The following is a 17,930-nucleotide window of genomic DNA, read 5'->3' as shown; positions in this document are numbered from 1 at the left end:
TCTTGTTCATTATTTTTATTTTCATATAAAAGCAACAGAACTTAAATTGCAGCATCAACACCGTACATGAGTGTGAATCCGGCGGTATCCGTCCATTAAAGACATTATTAACTCAGAACACATATTATTATGAGACTCATTTAGTCCTTTAAGAGCTTGACAGTAAACATCAACTGTGTGTACAATGGCTCAGACTGATAACATCTCAATATTCTGTTTAATAGAACAATAAAAACAGGGTTGGAAAAGACATGAAAATGTTCTTTTTGGGTGAACAATATCCATCATAATAATAAAAGAATGAAAATGAAGAATACAAGTTATTACTTAAGAATATATGAATACATGAATAAACCTAAACTCATCTATTCATCTGTGTCGGATCAGAAGTTTGGACTCTACTAATTCTTTACGCTATCCACATATAAGTCATGAAAACTGAATAACACAAATGGCATTGTGGGAATGATGTAGTGAGCAAAACGTTACACACATGAACATGTCTTATATTTGAGCTTGTTCTTTGATTCCAGCTTTACTCAATCTGGACATTCATCAACAAACACAAACACTATTGAGGGAGAAACAGTGAACTGTGCGATCAGCACTTCATGATGACTTTCACTCACTATCTAGTGGAGATGAGGAGGTGCTGATGGAGAACAGTGATCAGTGATCAGATGAACCCCTCACACACACTTCTGTGTCCACATTTCTGAATAATAGTTCATATTTATGGATATTACACTTTTTGTATTGTATTTCCTTTTATTTCACTTGATCATGTAAATTCATTCACTGATCTCATTATTAATCATCACAGATCATCAGTGGTGTGGAGTTATAATTCGACTGATGCCCCAAACCAACGTATGGATAGAGTTTCTCATTAAAAGACTGACCGGTGTAAGAGTAGATATGAGACATGGACTTCACATCATAAAAGAAGATGAGACCCTTCTCATAATTCACAAACACACCGACTCTCTGAGGCTCCACTCTCAGAGAAAGAGAGACAGGTGAAGAGTCACAAGCCCAATAACTCTCATATCTCCGTCCCACAGTCCAGTATCCTTCATCAGCACTCAGATCGATCCCGCTCCTGTTACTGGATTCTCTGGCCACTCCTAAATCCCACTCAGTTTGATCCTTCACCTGCACCTCAAAGTAAAAACACCTGGAGAATCCGTCCTTCCCGAGAACACCAAGATATTCATCAAACCTGTCTTTTCCCCCATCCTCTGCTTTCAGTCTGTTTCCATATTCCACTTGTTTCCCGTCATGAGACACGATGAGACGTGGATGAGCCGTATCAGCATCCAGAGTCACATTCACTGTTGAAAATATTTAAATATTTAAATATTTGTTATATTTACAGATGAGCATATAACAAAATAAAGAATTATATTTTATAATTAGGAATCATGGTAACTTTAGAACAAGATAATAAATAATAAAAATGTTGCATTAATTGTAAACTAGATTAAAATGTTTGTAAGCAAACGTTGAAGTTGGCTTGAGAAAACCTGACAGAAAGTCTGAAGTAACATAATTGATGAATTCATAACATAATTCATCTTTAGGTCAATAATGAGATCAATCATTTTAATCACAGCTTGAAGAGCAACAAAATCCTAGAAGACTTTACACAGTTTATATTGTATATCCTATAATAAAATATAATGAATAGTATAGACATATATAAATGCACAGTGTATTAATTCATTGTTTTGCAAAAATAATTCAAAAGTAATTAATATTTTAATAAAGGATATAAACAAATTCACCTTTGGGGAAAATAATCTTCTGAATTTGTAAAAGTTGATCACGTTCTAAAGAAAATTCAGAAATAGAGGAGAAAATAACATTAGATCTGTACAGCAGAATCAAACTTTACTGCATTATTTTCCTGTTATCTCTGTAAAGCTGCAGTGAAACAATCTGTATTGTAAAAAGCACTATATAAATAAAGATGATTTGACTTGACATTGAAATTACAAACAAATTACAATCATGAGTTGTGTTTATAAGTACATCAGTGACTGAATAAATATACATTATAAACAACTGATAACCATTTATATGACCCAATATATACACAAAACTAAATGAATACACACATGTAGATATTTTATGACTGTAAACAGACTTTAAATGAGCAATTCATTAATAACTTAATAAAGACAGATTCACCATGTTGTATTTTCCTGTGCTCATCCGGTAGTTGATCGAGTGCTGAAGAAAATTCAGGATATAAAGAAGAGAAAACAGCATTAAATATATAGCTTATATACATACATTTTATAGTATTATTATACATACTTTCATAGTGTTTGAGACAAAGACATTTTCCTCAGAACTTCACATCATCAATGAACATGATGCCAATATCTGTCTTACACTGTCAACACTTTACTTAACTTATTTTTACATGGACTCAGTTACTGCTGTTTACTTTTTTGTCTGAAAATTTTTGTTATTTGAACTTTTGTTTATACATAAATATGAAAGTATTTGTAAATAACTAAGTAAAGTGAACTTAATTTTAAGTTTTCTATACCAAAGTTCATGTTCATTTCACCTTATTTGGATTATTTTCTTAGTTCAACCAAATAAATATTTTATTTCAGTTGTTTTTTATTTAAATTGTAAATTATTATTTTATTTCAAATGTTTCAGTTGACAACTTTTTTATTACCATTTAAATTCATTTCTATGGCAAATAATAAGCGATCTGATCAGCCACTGAAACATACAGTATAAACTGCGAATCAAATCAAATGAATTAAATCTCTCAAGAAGTGTATAAAAGCTGTTTCTGAGATTTATCAGAGACTGAGCTCTATGTTGATTTTTTCTATTGAAAACTACTGTATCATTTAGGATCACACAGCTGAACTGGTTTAGCTAAAAAAAAAAAAAAAGAAGCATTTTTACAGTACAGTGTCTCAACCTCTTTTCTACTGCATTTGCTTTGAAACAGTGATTTAAACCGTAATTTAAATAATAAGCAATTGAATGTAAAGCAGACAAACATCTGCTGATCTACTGTACTTTATCAGTGTGTTCTCAATTCAACACTATTGCAATTGGTGAAAAAGAATTCATTAAAAAAAGTCAAGGGTCAAGTGCTCTACAGCAAACAATAATCACCATAATCGTGACTTCCGACGAAACATTTTCAATAAAAAAAAAAAAAATCAGCATTACTGTAAAAATCTTTCACTGTAAATGTGCAGTAATGAACTGGCTGCAGCTTCTCATGCAAAGTAAAGCAGTTTTTACCTAAGACAATTGTTGCGTAAAATATTGCCAGCACAACTGCACTAAAACACGATTTAACTCATTTCATTTGCAGAAACTGACAGCCTTAAATTGGCCAATTACCATTTAAGTTATTTATAGTGTGCTAGTTATGTGAGCATATTACTGCCGTGAAGTGAAACAAATTAAACAAAAACATTAAAACAAGAAACATCAATTTAACTCTCTTTCAGATAACTGCTAACAACTGCACACATGCATGAACTATAATTAGCGAACAGCTTATCACTGCGTCAGCAACTACACAGTTACTGGTTTAAATAAAGCAACAGCAGAATAACATCAGTGTTTTATGATCTTCTGCTGGACTGAAGCACAGACTCTACTCTTAAACACAATGACCCACAAAACTCAGACAACAGAAACCCTTTCAATCCCAACAGAACATTAATGAGTAAATGAGATAAAGTTCTGTAACAAGCAGAATCACTGAAGGAAAGAGAAACAAGAACAGAAAAAGAGAAGAGATGAACAGAAACACAAGAACTACAACTGACTTCCAGCCATTACACATCATTACATTTATTACATTTATTACCAACCAGTTTGACTTTATTTCTGTTTTACGTCAGAAGCTCTTATTGAGAAAAAGCAGAGGTTTAAATACTGACTTTTAATTGAAAATGTTTAGTTCAGCTTGTGACCCTTGACTTTAACATCATGTTTCTCTCTGGCTGCTTTAACTGTGTGTTTATAAGGGACTTTATGAAAAGAGAGAAAATGTGATCAGTGAATGATGATTGTTATGTATTGATAATGACATAATCATCTTGTGGTCTTTTGATTCATTGTTGATGTCTGTCTCTAAGTGATGCAGATGTTCATAACTAGAAATGAAAAACTATCCCCAGGCTGCCTTATTTATTTACATAAAATATATAAAATATCGAGAAAACAAGAGCGTTGGATGAGTCTCTTGATCTCATCCAGTGTTCAATCCTTTATGAGTGTTACATTATTAACACACTTAAACTTTACATTACCACCAGTGTTAAACTACAGTAAGAGTTCCAACAGCAATCAGTTATAATGAAGATTTTAAAAACACATCATGCACAAAAACAGAGTTATAACATCCCTTAGACTTAGATATCACTGACATCAAAAATCAGCCGATGAATCTCAACAATAGTGACAATCAAACAAATAATAATACTCTGAACATCACAAAACAAGTTACAGAAAAAGTCAACAAGAAAATTAGCAAAAAAACAAGCAAAGACAGAAAATGGTAAGACCATTCAGCTGTATAATTTATTCATGCTGCAATGCATGCTGGGAGTTTTGTACTATGCTGGCACCCAGCATAGTTTGCAACATGAAACTATTGATTGTCACCATTGTTGAGATTCATGTGCTGATTGTTGATGTCTGTGTGTGTTTAAGTGATGCAGATGTTCATGAATAGAAATGAAAAACGATCCCCAGTCTGCCTTATTTATTTACATAAAACATAAAATAGCAAGAAAACAAGAACTTTACCTCTCTTTTTATGAACGAACGCAGCTATCAGTATTCCAGCAATCACAATAAGAACAACAAAAACTGAAATCAGGATGACTGACGTCCTCCAAGAATTAAACATATTATCTGCAAAACAATACAGTAAATAAACACATTGTGTAAATAAAACATATTTTTACAAGTGTTTACATGTTCAGTTCTGAATGACGATCAATAATGTTGATACAAAACTGTATTATAAACATAATGCTGCCATTACCTATAGCTTTACATAATAAGCTGATAATCATTCATTCTTTTTACTGCATAAAAAATGTCATGTGAACATGACAGAGAGTAACAGAAGTATCAGTTCTTACTTGTGGTGTTAATCAGTGTCTCCAGCATGTGATGCTTCAGTTTGACTCTGCAGTGAATCTTGTCGTCACTGTGATAAACAATGATGGTGTGTTTGACACTGAATCCGTCTGTGTTTCTGTGTGTCTCTGTAGTTTCTGAACTCAAACTGACTCCTTCACTGTCCAGCCACTCAAGATCAGGTTCAGGATTCCAACCTTCAGATTCACACTGTAGATGAAGCCCTCCTGAACGATCAAACCCATCTACAGTGATCACTGGAGGGCGTCCTACAGCTACAGATCAACAAGAACATTCTGTTGTTATTCTGAAAAGTTAGTTTGTTCAGTGAAAAGAGCATGCTAGTTCTCACTTCCTCACCTTCAACTCTGACATCAACAGTCGCGTCATCATATCGGGATTTAGACTGAATAAAACACTTATAACGTCCTTCATCAGAGACTCGGACTGCTGAGAGTTTGAGTGATGCGTTTCCTCTCTGTAGTTCTTGATGGCTCAGTTTTGTTCTTCCTCTGTAGGACTGAATCTGATCTGTGTTTCTGTCTTCATGATCATCATAGAGATGCACTAGTGGTGAGTCTTTCAGATCAAGTCTAAACCACTCCACTCTCATGTCCACAACACTGATGTTGGGTTTGACTGAACAGGGCAGAGTCACATCTTCACCAGCTACAGCAAATACAGGATCTGCAGGTCCCACTACTGTATACTGCTCTGTTACAAGAGAAAGAGAGCAGATCTGAACTACACATCCTAAAGGGTTTTACTCTAATGTTGTTCCAGACGAACAGTAATGTGCAATAAATATAAAGTATTATTCACAATGATGGATAAATTACCTGATCTTGAATCTGTAATTCCACTAACAAGCAGGAGAGTCAAACAAATGAACTTCATCTCTGAGACACAGATGCTAAAAATAAAATATGAAAAAAGAGAAAACATTACAGAAAACTGTGTCAGCATTTTTGCCTGAGAATAAAACTTACACTTAACTTTCTGTCCAAAAGTAAGATAAACATTTACAATCACTTTCTGCTCAAAGAAATCCGGTTAAACCGGGTCAAGACAAAGCAGAATACAAATATGCAACATGTATCTACATGTAGCACTTATAAATACATATTGTAACAATGAGGTAAGGACGAAGCGGAGAGAGAATCCACATGCAAGAACTACTTTAATAAGACAAACAGGAAATCCAGGGCAAACAACGAGACTCAGGACAGGAACATGGTACAGTTAACAGCAACAAGCAACAGCTACAACAACCAACAAACAACAACTCAAGCACAGAGGTTTAAATACACAGGCAAACAAGCTAAACAAGATAACAAGGGGCGTGTTTAATCAGAAACACCTGGGAGACTAATAAACAAAAAACTACAAAGGACTACAAAACATGGCACAGAACAGGAAATAACCGAAGTCCACACAAGACAAGGGGAACACAAGACAGGAATCATGACACATATAAACACATGTTGAAGGTTGTTGAATCAGGATTTCTTTTTCAAAAATGCAAATATATCTATAAATGTGATTCTAAAACCTTTCATTTATTTACAAGATTAAGTATTATATGCATTAAACTTGTTGAACGCTAACATGGTCCTCAAGTCACACTCGTTCAAGACTTCAGGTAAATGTGTTTCTGAATCTTCCATGACTTACCTTCAACTCAACATTCACTGTGTTCTCAAGAGTGTCTTAATAAATTGTGTCCATATGAAAGTTTGTACGATCGTGAGGAGATCCTTCCTGGGCTGGTTTAGTTTCACTTTCTCTTGTAACACCGGAACAGACACAGTCCCTCCCATCATTCAGGCTGATAACCCTGCTGTAGTTTCTTCTGTCACAGACTGACACTCCTCACTTTAATCTGATTTAAAATATATGACAGACATGTTAATTAAAAGAAAATGCAAACACAAATGTGGATGATGACACACTGCATCCACAAATATAGAGGGAACTGTGACCCCACTACTGACAATACCAGAAATAAATGTCAAAAGACAGTTTATCACATATAATATTTATTCTTCAAAATAAAAAACATCAAAACCATCATTATATAATATAAAGCTCATATAACTATATTTAATGTAAATTAAAAATAAAATGAATAAGTTTAGATAGATACAAAGTATCACGAAGTTTTATACATTCATCCAAATTAATCGAGCTAAAGTCATTCGTTTACAAATCGTCACAAAAGTTTAGTGTATTTATTTTACTAGTTTGCTGAGGACAGTCTTTCTTTCTCATCACATAAAAAAAAAACTTAAAGGTGAGCTTAAGTCATTTATTCCTCATTGAAAGGTTTTGTTTAACATCATGTAGGTCTACTCTCACATTGACTCATATCAGTGTATTGTTACTAATTACTAACTATTAGTACTAATTGACTAATTGTTTATATTTTCAAAAAAAAAATCATGACTGATTAGAACAGAGCATTTCTACAATGGCTTTGGCCCTATTCGGATGGGATTAGTTTTACAAGGGTGGACGGAGTAATGTAATTTTACCACAAGATGTCTGTAATGGCCAATTCGCACGGGATAAGAGATCCCGTTAGAGAGATGAGAGAAGTGGGAGGGGTAACTCGATTTGCATCATCGCCTTCACCCTCCTGTCAGCAAGTGTGTATTAAGTTGCTTCCTGGGGCCTGTTTCAATAAGGAGGTTCAACCAACTCTGAGTTAAAACTTGAACTCTGAGTTGACTTACCCTGAGATGGGAAACTCTGAGTTTTTGGTTTCAGAACAGCTGAAATTAGTTAGTTCAATCAACTCTGAGTTAACTGACTCTGAGTTAAGCGCGTGCACCACAACTATAAAAAGCCATTATCAATGGAGCGCAGATATTATGAGTCACCATGGCAACAGCGCCAGACAAAAAGAGGTCTTCATATTTCTTCACATTTTAATTACTGTTATACAGTGATGGGTGTAATTAATTACCAAGTAATCTAAATACTGTAATTTAATTAAAGGGATTACTCTTAATTCTTCTGTAATTTAAAGTTAAATCTGATGTAATTGTATTAGACTATAGAACAATTCTGTATAGGCTATTTAAAATACATTTTTAAAAGGTATATTTTTAATGTAACCTTCTCCCTCTACACAGTTTGGTCAATTCAAGAATAAATCATGCAATTGTATATTGTTTATTTGAAAGCATTAAAAGTGCTGTTTCTTGTCTCTCCTTGTATTGTTCAAGTGCTTAAGGTTGACATGGGATTTAGTAATTAGTAATAAGTAGACCAATAATTTCTAAAGATAGTCATTTACATTAATCTAATTACACTGTTGAAGATGTCATTTGTAGTTAGTAATACAAGTAACTTGCCCAACTGTTATAATATCAGAGGTGAAACTGGAAGAACAGTATGTTATTCAACCTAATTTTAATTTTCATTTATTGTAATCCTGCAGGCATTAAAGAACATGGCAGCAGCTGAAATTTAAATATAAACACATAATTCAGTCAAGTAAGGCTTGAGCATAGTATGGGTGCAGGCTACCTGACTTTACAAACATGTGACATATTAAATAACTAAAGCATCCAGTGTCTAGCAGTGCAGCAGCATTTACGGCTGAGGGAATTCCTGGAGGGACTTCAGAGCCAGTCCCAAAGATCCAAGGGCCTTCATAAAATGTAAGAGGTTTACATATGTGCTATTTTTTATATAGGCTATTTTTGAAATTTCCATTTATTTTACTTTGGGTTAGGATTTTTGTTGGTCCCAACAGATTCTGATGGTAATATCTGTCTTTTGGAGCCTCCTGTCCCAACAGAACCCCAGGCAGTTGTAAGTCGCCTACTCAATACACCAGAAATTATGACAAATAGTGTTATAAAGTGTACTCAACCAAATGCCACAGAGAGGCCTACAGAGGTAATGTTAATATTATGTGTCTACACATCAAACAATCTACACATTCACATTTTTTCACATTTTTATGTGGAGTAGCCTATAGAATCTAAGTTTAAATCTAAGTATAAACGGGTATTCTTATCTCTCCCTCCGCCCCCAGAGTGTGGAAGAACAGCAGGAGGACGGTCCATCGACTTCTGTTGCACAGATGAACAGTTCAGTGATTTTCAGTAAATGCCACAGTTTAATTCTGTAGAATTTGTTTAGAACTACATTATGTAACTCTAATCTACTACTGTGTTTTCAGTTGCCAGTTAAGGAGTTATATAGACTTCATCTTATTTAAAAAAAAAAAGCAATATTTTATTTATTAATAAAAGATTAATTTTATTAATAAAAATGTACTGAAAGAATGAATGAGGTGTTTAAACACCACTTCCTCTTTAAAAAAAGGGGAGGAGACTGATAGAAACTCTGGGTTTACTGAAGAAAACCTGCTCCCGACCAGGTTAGGTTCACAGAGTAAGTTACCATCAGGGACGTGCGGTCAGGGTAGGCAGGGTAGGCAGTGCCTCACCAAAGGAAATGTTGACATTACATTTATTAATTCCAAGAACTTTATTAATTCACCACATTATGATTTATTTTATTCCAAATATTAATTTTTGTAACAAAAATTCTCAGGAATACACATATAATATACTAATTTTGCCATTGTTTGCTCCTAAAACCATTGTTTCATGCAGGAAATTCAAGGCCATGGCCATTGAGGCAGAGGTTAGCAGTGCCTCTTTGGTCCATAGAACCAGAGAATGTCTAATAGGAAGAGAATTGGCACTCTCTGCTTACTTCCGGTTTCTGGACTGGCTGCAGTAACACGTCTCTGTCCATGCGGGGGCGCTCGCAGGCGAGTGCAGAATGAATGGAGGTCTATGGCGAAAAACCATCAAAATCCACTTTTCTCAGGATATAATTTTTTGTCTAGTAATTTGAATGTTGTATTCGAAAGGAGATGCAAAGAAATTACACATTGCTGGGTGTTAGATTTTTTAGAGTCACTTATTTGGTTTAAAAAGTCTTTTAAAATGTCAATGACGTCAGAATGCTGACGTCATTAGCAGAATGCTAGCGTGTTATGGGCAACAACAACTCAACTTGTAAGAAATCGAAAAGAAATAAGTACTCGTTCATTCAACTTTCGACCTATAACACATGTTGAACTTGCAAAACCTACAATAAAATCTGAGATTTCTCAACGGCAATCGGGTGAAAGAGACACATTTAGCCGTCTAGCCCCATAGACTCCCATTCAGTCTGCACTCGCCCGCGATCACCTCCAGTGGAATTCTAATGGAACTGCAACCAAGATCGATACAATGGGGCTAATACAGGCGGTCAGGGTTTCATATTATTTTGAAGGTACCCCCGTGAGCCGCCATTGGCTAACAAGCCTTCACCTGCTGTTAGCATCCCATTGACTCCCATTCATTTTCGCGTCACTTTGACAGCGAATAACTTTACATCTGAGGCGTTTAAAGACTCCATTTGTCCATTGTTTATTTCTAAAGAAACACGACAATGTATAAAAGGCTCCATTACCTTGTATCTTACGTTATGGCCCCGTAGAAGCAGTTTTTGTAAAAGTAGGCTAACGATTGCGTCATAACCACGCGACTCTCTGGAAATTACCGTAGAGACAGGAAGAGAAGCTCGCAATCAATCGGGGGGACGTGGAGGCATAAAGTCCGATAAAGTAAAGGGAGAAGCCCATAGAGAGTCATGACGTTGCTCCTGCTCCTAGCTCATGGACAGCTCCTACTCACACTCTCCGTCTCTGCGAGATTCGGAAGGGAATGATTCCGATTTCGCTTGGCACGGCTACTAGAAAACTTACAACTGTCAGACAGGTTGCTCACGTCACATCCACGCCGTCAAGCTCAGTTTGAGTCTGCGCAGTTCGCTCAGCCATCAGGAAGTGAGTGCTTCTAATTTGCTTCACTTCTCTCTGTTGAAACCTATGGGGTCGCTGTGTCCAGTTTATATACTGTCTATGCATGCGCATGACATCACCATTTACACAAATTAACATTTCTGTTGTTTACACAGAGATGATATGTGATGCTACCGCTTTCAAAAACTTGCACTTTGAAACTCTTTTTCAAAAGTTTGCGTTTTCAGGCCCAAAAATGCTTTTGTCGAGTACAACGTCAATCAAAAATCACAGCCAATCAGAACAGCGTGTGGGCGGAGTCTCGCGGCAAGTGCACAACACCAGAGAGTAATCTTGACGGCACTCGCAAGAAAATGGATAAGTAGCTAACTTACATAATCAAATTCACAAATATTACACCACTTAAAAAATACATACGCTACTGAGTTACTAAAACAATCTTTGTCAAATAATACACTTTTGTTCACAGTTTTAACGTTGTTTCCATTTGTTTAATTTCAAGATCTGAGGTGAATTATATCCATTGTTGCTTTAGCTACAAAGCTGGGAACACTAAATGACATTCAAAGTCACATTAGACGCTTTTAACATTAAATAAAGCACATAAACAGTACCTGAGATTATCATTGCCACGCTTTGTGGTTGTTGTTCCAGCGCGACGTCGCAGAAAAATAGAAACCGTTTCTAAATTAGAAACGTCGCGTGTCGCCGTCGCGCCTGGTTAGGACAAAAACTCTGATTAACATGGAAAAGATACCTTTTATCGCGTGTCGCGGCGTCGCGTCGCGTGTAGTTAGGACACGGTGTCAGGCAGGCTGCTCACGTCACATCCACGTCGTCAAGCTCAGTTTGAGTCTGCGCAGTACGCTCGGCAATCAGGAAGTGACTGCTTCTAATGTGCTTCAACTTCTCTCCGTTGAAACCTATGGGGTCGCTGTGTCCAGTTTATATACTGTCTATGGGCTAATAGGAAGTGCCAAGGCTCTCCGTAGACGGGCTCTGATAGAACGTAGTTTACGTAGGTTTGCGCATGCGCAGTCAGTTCTCATGCTGTCTTGAATTATCAACATTGAGGCAGAGACCGAGCTTGCTTCATGTCACGTGATCCACTCACTCTCACTCAATCCGCGCTTCCCGATCTAGCGGCGCCTAGCGTTGGCTGTCAACAGGCCCGGGGTGGGTATGGAGAATTCCCGGTGGGCCGCTTCACTTTTGGGCCGGTCGAGGATTTTTTTTTCCACATTTGTCACGTTAGTTACATTAGGCTACACACGTTCCGCATTCTGACACCGCAGCGCGCAGCCTCTGCATAGGTTGTACCATGTGAGGGAGTTCTCCCCTCCCCTCCTATAGAGTTGGTTTGGTCCATAGCCCGTCTTTTCCAAAACGTTTTCTCAGGAAGGCTACCGCGGCACCGCCGGCGCCTACCGATAGCTGGGCCGGCCCGGTAGCTATGCGTCAGGGAGGATGGATGGGAGGAAGAGGCCAGGAGGTATGGAAGCTTGTTTCCGCCACAGAATAAAACATTTTAAAAGATAATTGCGACTTTTTATCTCACAATGAATTCTGTCATTATTTCTCAGAATTGCGTGAAATAAAGTCGCAATTGCGTGTTATAAAGTCAGAATTGCGTGAAATAAAGTCGCAATTGCATGTTATAAAGTCAGAATTGCAAGATATAAAGTCAGAATTGTGTGAAATAAAGTCGCAATTGCTTCTTATAAAGTCTAAGTGAATTATTATTTAACCTTTACATTATTTGTTGAACCATGGCATTAATACAAACTACACAATAGGCTGCTTGTCGGTTCGCTGACACCGCGCCGCCTCCCTCTTACTGTGTCCTGCACAAAACATTTGTTTGTTGTACAAGTCATAAGATAGATGTGTCCATTCATTTGATTATTAGATTTGATTGTGCATTAGCCTCACATATGACTGACTTTGCTGTATGCAGGCAGCGATGTGATGATGCCTGATATGAACTTGGGTTGCTACATTAACTGAATGAATATATGCCACATTGATAGGTCACAGCCTACCCATGACAAGATTTCACCGCACGTTACTGGTTACCATGGTAACTGACTCGGAGTATAACCCAGCCAGCACAGCCATGTGGGGCCCAAATGGGTTTGACCTGGGCTATCTAACTGGGACCCAGCCAGTTTTGTCCTCGGTTTCCATGTAGGCCCCACATGGGTTTGCCCAGATGAAGTGAACACTGCTTAGTGTGCACAGTACAGGCTGTTTAATGTAACACTGAATCAGTGTTGGAGGTAATGAGATAATTAAGTGATTGAATAATGATTAACCTGCTGTTAACAAGCAGAATCACTGAAGGAAAGAGAAACACAAGAACTAGGCCTACTTCCAGCCACTGCCTTGGATGAAATCAACTGAAGATAAAATACATTACATCTCTCAAGATCTGATTAAACAACTTCACAAACAGCATTACCAGCTTCACTTATTAGTAACTAGACTGACTTTATTTCTGTCAGACGTCTACAGAAGTTCTTATTGAGAATTAACAGAGGTTTAGATGTTGATTACTTATTTGAAAGTAATAGTTTGATTTGATGTTACCATTGTGGCGATCAGTGTGTGCTTTAGTCAGGCTCTTGACTTTTTAACATTAGTTTTTCTCAGGCAGCTGTGTCTGCTTGTTATGGCGAGAACAGCAAGAGAAAATATAATCAGATGCTGTAAGCTGATTGATGATAAGAGTATAATCATCATGTAGTGGCTTAGCTCATTGATTATGTGTGAGGTTTATACAGGTAGTATGTCATTCATTTTGTTTTATTGTTGTGATTCTACAGCAAGAGAATAATAGAATTTAATCAGAACGTCAAATGATTTTTAACACACCATTTACATATTTTGGGCTCCTGTAAGATTTACTTGCACACAGATATCAAGAATCAGCATATGAATCTCAACAATGGTGACATGCTTCATGGTGCAATGCATTCTGGGAGCTATGGATAAGTTTCATATGATGCACTCAGAATTAGGGCTGGGCGATTTAAATCGCGATATTGTTATGCGCATCTCGTCAGTAAAGCCGGTTCCTTGATTAGTAGTAAATCACCATCACCTGCTTTCAGATGAAGCTGCATTTAGGGCTGAGGAGATAATTAAGTGATTAATTTAGTGATGATTGAGCATTATTGAAGACACCTGATGTTAACAAGCAGAATCACTGAAGGAGAAAATCACAAATTGTAAGTTACCATTAAGGTGATGGGTGTTTGCTTTAGTTGGGCTCTAGACCATTATATGTTTACTTTAATATTTACTTTTGTTTGTCTGCTGTTATTGATTTATAACAGTTAAATGAACAAAGTAAAATGTTGTCTTATAGTGTTGGTTATGTTTTGACATAATCATGCTGTGATCTGAAAAAGGAAACTTATTGAGATAGTTTAGCTTAACTTGTTAGCAGCAGTTCAGTGATTCTTCAGCCTATGATTATAAGTAGGCTACTTTACTTATAATTCAAAATATTTAATGAACATTGTTCTGATCAAAAGACATTCAGATAAATTCATTTAAAACACAGACATCAATAATCAGCCTGTGAATCTCAACAATGGTGACAATAATAAAGCATGTTGCAGTGGCTGCCACCAATCACAACTCATTAATGGCTCCCATCATGCATTGCGGTATGAATAAATTATGATCTGAATTGTCTATGTAATTTACTTTTCCTAATTGAATATTCTGCTCCTCACCATTGTTGAGATGCATAGACTGAATCTTGACATCTGTGTGTGCCTAAAAGAATGATTTTTTTTTTTTTGTTAAAAAACAACTTTTAAGAAATCCTTTATATTATATCAAAAATTCTGGGCATCGAAGTCAGAAAGAAGGATTTTAATGAGTTCAGTGATCAAGTTCAAATGATGATTGTCATAACATAACCAACACCATCAGATCACTTTTTTCTTTGTTCAACTGGTGATTATAATTCAGAAACAACAGACAAACAAAATCTAAAGTTAATAATATATGGGTCAAGAGTCCAACTAAAGCAACCATTGATCGTCATAACGGTGGCTTACAATTTGTGATTTTCTCCTTCAGTGATTCTGCTTGTTATCATCAGGTGTCTTCAATAATGTTCAATCATCACTAAATTAATTACTTAATTATCTCATTAACTTAAACACTCTTGAGTGTGGACTCATACACTCCCAGGAGTATTAATTTAACACTGGAGTTTTTTGCTGTGTACAAAGAGCCGTAGTTAACTGACAAGCTGAGCCATATCGCATTAATTATCGCTGGCGATACGTCCGCGATATTAATGTGATATGGCTCAGCTTGTCAGTTAACTACGGTTCTTTGTAGTAAATGCCGATCCATCTGAAAGCAGGTGATGGCGATGTACTACTAATCAAGGAACCGGCTTTACTGACGAGATGCGCATAACAATATCGCGATTTAAATCGCCCAGCCCTACTCAGAATGCATTGCAGCATGAAGCATGTCACCATTGTTGAGATTCATATGCTGATTCTTGATGTCTGTGTGCAAGTAGAACTTTCGGTAGTCTAACATGTGTAAATGGGGTTTTAAAAATCATTTGATGTTCTGATTAAACTGTGCTGGATCTCTTGCTGTAGAATCACAACAATAAAACAAAATGAATGACATACTACCTGTATAAACCTCACACATAATATCAGTGAGTTAAGCCACTACATGACGATGACTATATTCTTATCATCAATCAGCTTACAGCATCTGATTATATTTTCTCTCACCATAACAAGCAGACACAGCTGCCTGAGAAAAACTAATGTTTAAAAAGTCAAGAGCCTGACTAAAGCACACACTGATCGCCACAATGGTAACATCAAATCAAACTATTACTTTCAAATAAGTAATCAACATCTAAACCTCTGTTAATTCTCAATAAGAACTTCTGTAGACGTCTGGCAGAAATAAAGTCAGTCTGGTTAGTAATACATGAAGCTGGTAATGCTGTTTGTGGAGTTGTTTAATCAGATCTTGAGAGATGTAATGTATTTTATCTTCAGTTGATTTCATCCAAGGCAGTGGCTGGAAGTAGGCCTAGTTCTTGTGTTTCTCTTTCCTTCAGTGATTCTGCTTGTTAACAGCAGGTTAATCATTATTCAATCACTTAATTATCTCATTACCTCCAACACTGATTCAGTGTTACATTAAACAGCCTGTAGTGTGCACACTAAGCAGTGTTCATTTCATCTGGGCAAACCCATGTGGGGCCTACATGGAAACCGAGGACAAAACTGGCTGGGTCCCAGTTAGATAGCCCAGGTCAAACCCATTTGGGCCCCACATGGCTGTGCTGGCTGGGAAGTTACCTCTCTTTCTGAAACAGGCTTGACTTACTCTGCTTTCTCAGGTTTGACATACCTCCCATTCTGAAACAGAAAACTCAGAGTTTCCCTCATTTCAGGGTTAACATACTCAGAGTTTTCACTTAACCTCCTTTCTGAAACAGGCCCCTGATATCACGTGTGCAAACAACCTATATTTATATAAAACAGTTATGTCCGGTTGAACGATGTATTAATTTACTTAAGACTGGATTGTGTTGTCAATAGGCTTAACGCTAAAACCAACTTAAAGAGCTCTGACCTGTACCATCTGACTGGTGTAGATTCATTTCAGTGTTGATTGTTGATATTAGAAACGCATTTGAGTCAGGAACTGCTCAGAGTATAACGTCACAGATTACCATCTCTTCCAAATCACACTAGTTATGGCGTGAACGCAGCATAAGCTTGTTGTTTTAGTTCAGGAGGAACTGTAAAAGGCGGCTGCTGTTTCGGTTGCGGCGCCCTGTGACTGACGTCTGTCTAACTCTTCATGAAACGCGCTGATGACGAGTGATGTCTGCACGAGCAGGTGCGCAAATGTAAATATACATATGTTGACTGGCAGGTATGACATCGTATCATTGCATTTTATGGTCCTACGCCTTCCTACAAAGACGATATAAATATACATATAAATACATTTAGAACACTAAACTTAGTGATTGCCATCAGGATGTGAAGAGACTTTCAACCAGCATAAAAAATTAAAAAAAATCTGGACCAAATCACCTACCCTGCCTTTAACTAACGTCGTTAAGTAACAAGATCCTGTAGTAAAGTGTTACCAGGAATCCTATTAAACTTCTCATTCCAGTGTGATGTCACTGTTTACATCGCCTTCATGTGAGGCAAGTTGAGGCCAGTTCTTGGGAGAAAAGACTTTTTTTTTTCTTTTTTTTCTTTTGTGTGTGTGTCTGGAATTTTTATTGCAATATATCTTGACCTCGTTTAAAATGACACATCTAAAGCCAGTCATATATAGTCATGTTAATTACACATGCACCTTGAATATCACTTGAAACGAATGAGATTAAATTAAGTGAATTGTTACTAGTAAAGTATGTAAACCGTGACCTCTAGTGGTCAATGATGATGTGTATTTACATTCTCTCACGTTATTCATAAAGATTTAAGATTACTGGAGTAAAAATGCTAAGTTTAGCTGAACGTTAAAGTCTCTTAATAACACTAACTGAATCATTTGTAATTTCCTTTCTCTGCTGTCTGTCTCACATTATCAGTGATCAAGGCTAGTAGAATTATTCACTCGTAGCCTACATCTCTACTATCTTTGCAGTTAATAGGATTGAATCCTCTGTTTGAAATGATCAAAAGTAGTCAGTTCTATTTGTGTTTGTTCTCCAAAGACTAACATTTATTGTGTTGTCTCCCTGCCAGCAATCGATTAATGTGTGCTTGTCTTTCGACCTCACTTCACTTTTGGGACAGAATAGCTGAAACAAAAATGTCCCCTGAAGTTAAAATAAAATCTGACAAAATATTCTTTCTAGAGAATAAAAATAATTTAAACAACAAACTGTTAATTCAGTTCTGTTTTTTGTTTAGCT

At 36.6% G+C, this 17,930-nt stretch overlaps 1 protein-coding gene across 2 annotated transcripts in view; it reads right to left on the bottom strand.

Annotated features, from left to right (window-relative positions):
• Positions 1-17,930, bottom strand: part of LOC311092333 (butyrophilin subfamily 1 member A1-like) — a 147,684-nt gene continuing 129,754 nt past the window's right edge. The window contains exons 1-8 of one of the 2 annotated variants that reach the window (XM_084128984.1): positions 6,820-6,939; positions 5,985-6,058; positions 5,506-5,859; positions 5,148-5,420; positions 4,807-4,914; positions 2,194-2,235; positions 1,788-1,832; positions 1-1,334 (exon numbers count right to left, since the gene is read on the bottom strand). In XM_084128984.1, coding sequence (XP_083985110.1) covers positions 811-1,334; positions 1,788-1,832; positions 2,194-2,235; positions 4,807-4,914; positions 5,148-5,420; positions 5,506-5,859; positions 5,985-6,042 — 1,404 coding nt within the window. In that variant the 5' untranslated portion in view covers positions 6,043-6,058; positions 6,820-6,939 and the 3' untranslated portion in view covers positions 1-810. Of the gene's footprint in view, positions 1,335-1,787; positions 1,833-2,193; positions 2,236-4,806; positions 4,915-5,147; positions 5,421-5,505; positions 5,860-5,984; positions 6,059-6,819; positions 6,940-17,930 lie in introns of those variants that run through there. The other variant, XM_084128981.1, reaches the window with a different exon arrangement.

Source organism: Abramis brama, assembly GCF_963993115.1.
Source record: "Abramis brama genome assembly, chromosome: 1".
NCBI lineage: Eukaryota > Metazoa > Chordata > Actinopteri > Cypriniformes > Leuciscidae > Abramis > Abramis brama.
The sequence above is the reverse complement of the archived record's forward strand: the minus strand, read 5'-3'. Positions and strand labels throughout refer to the sequence as shown.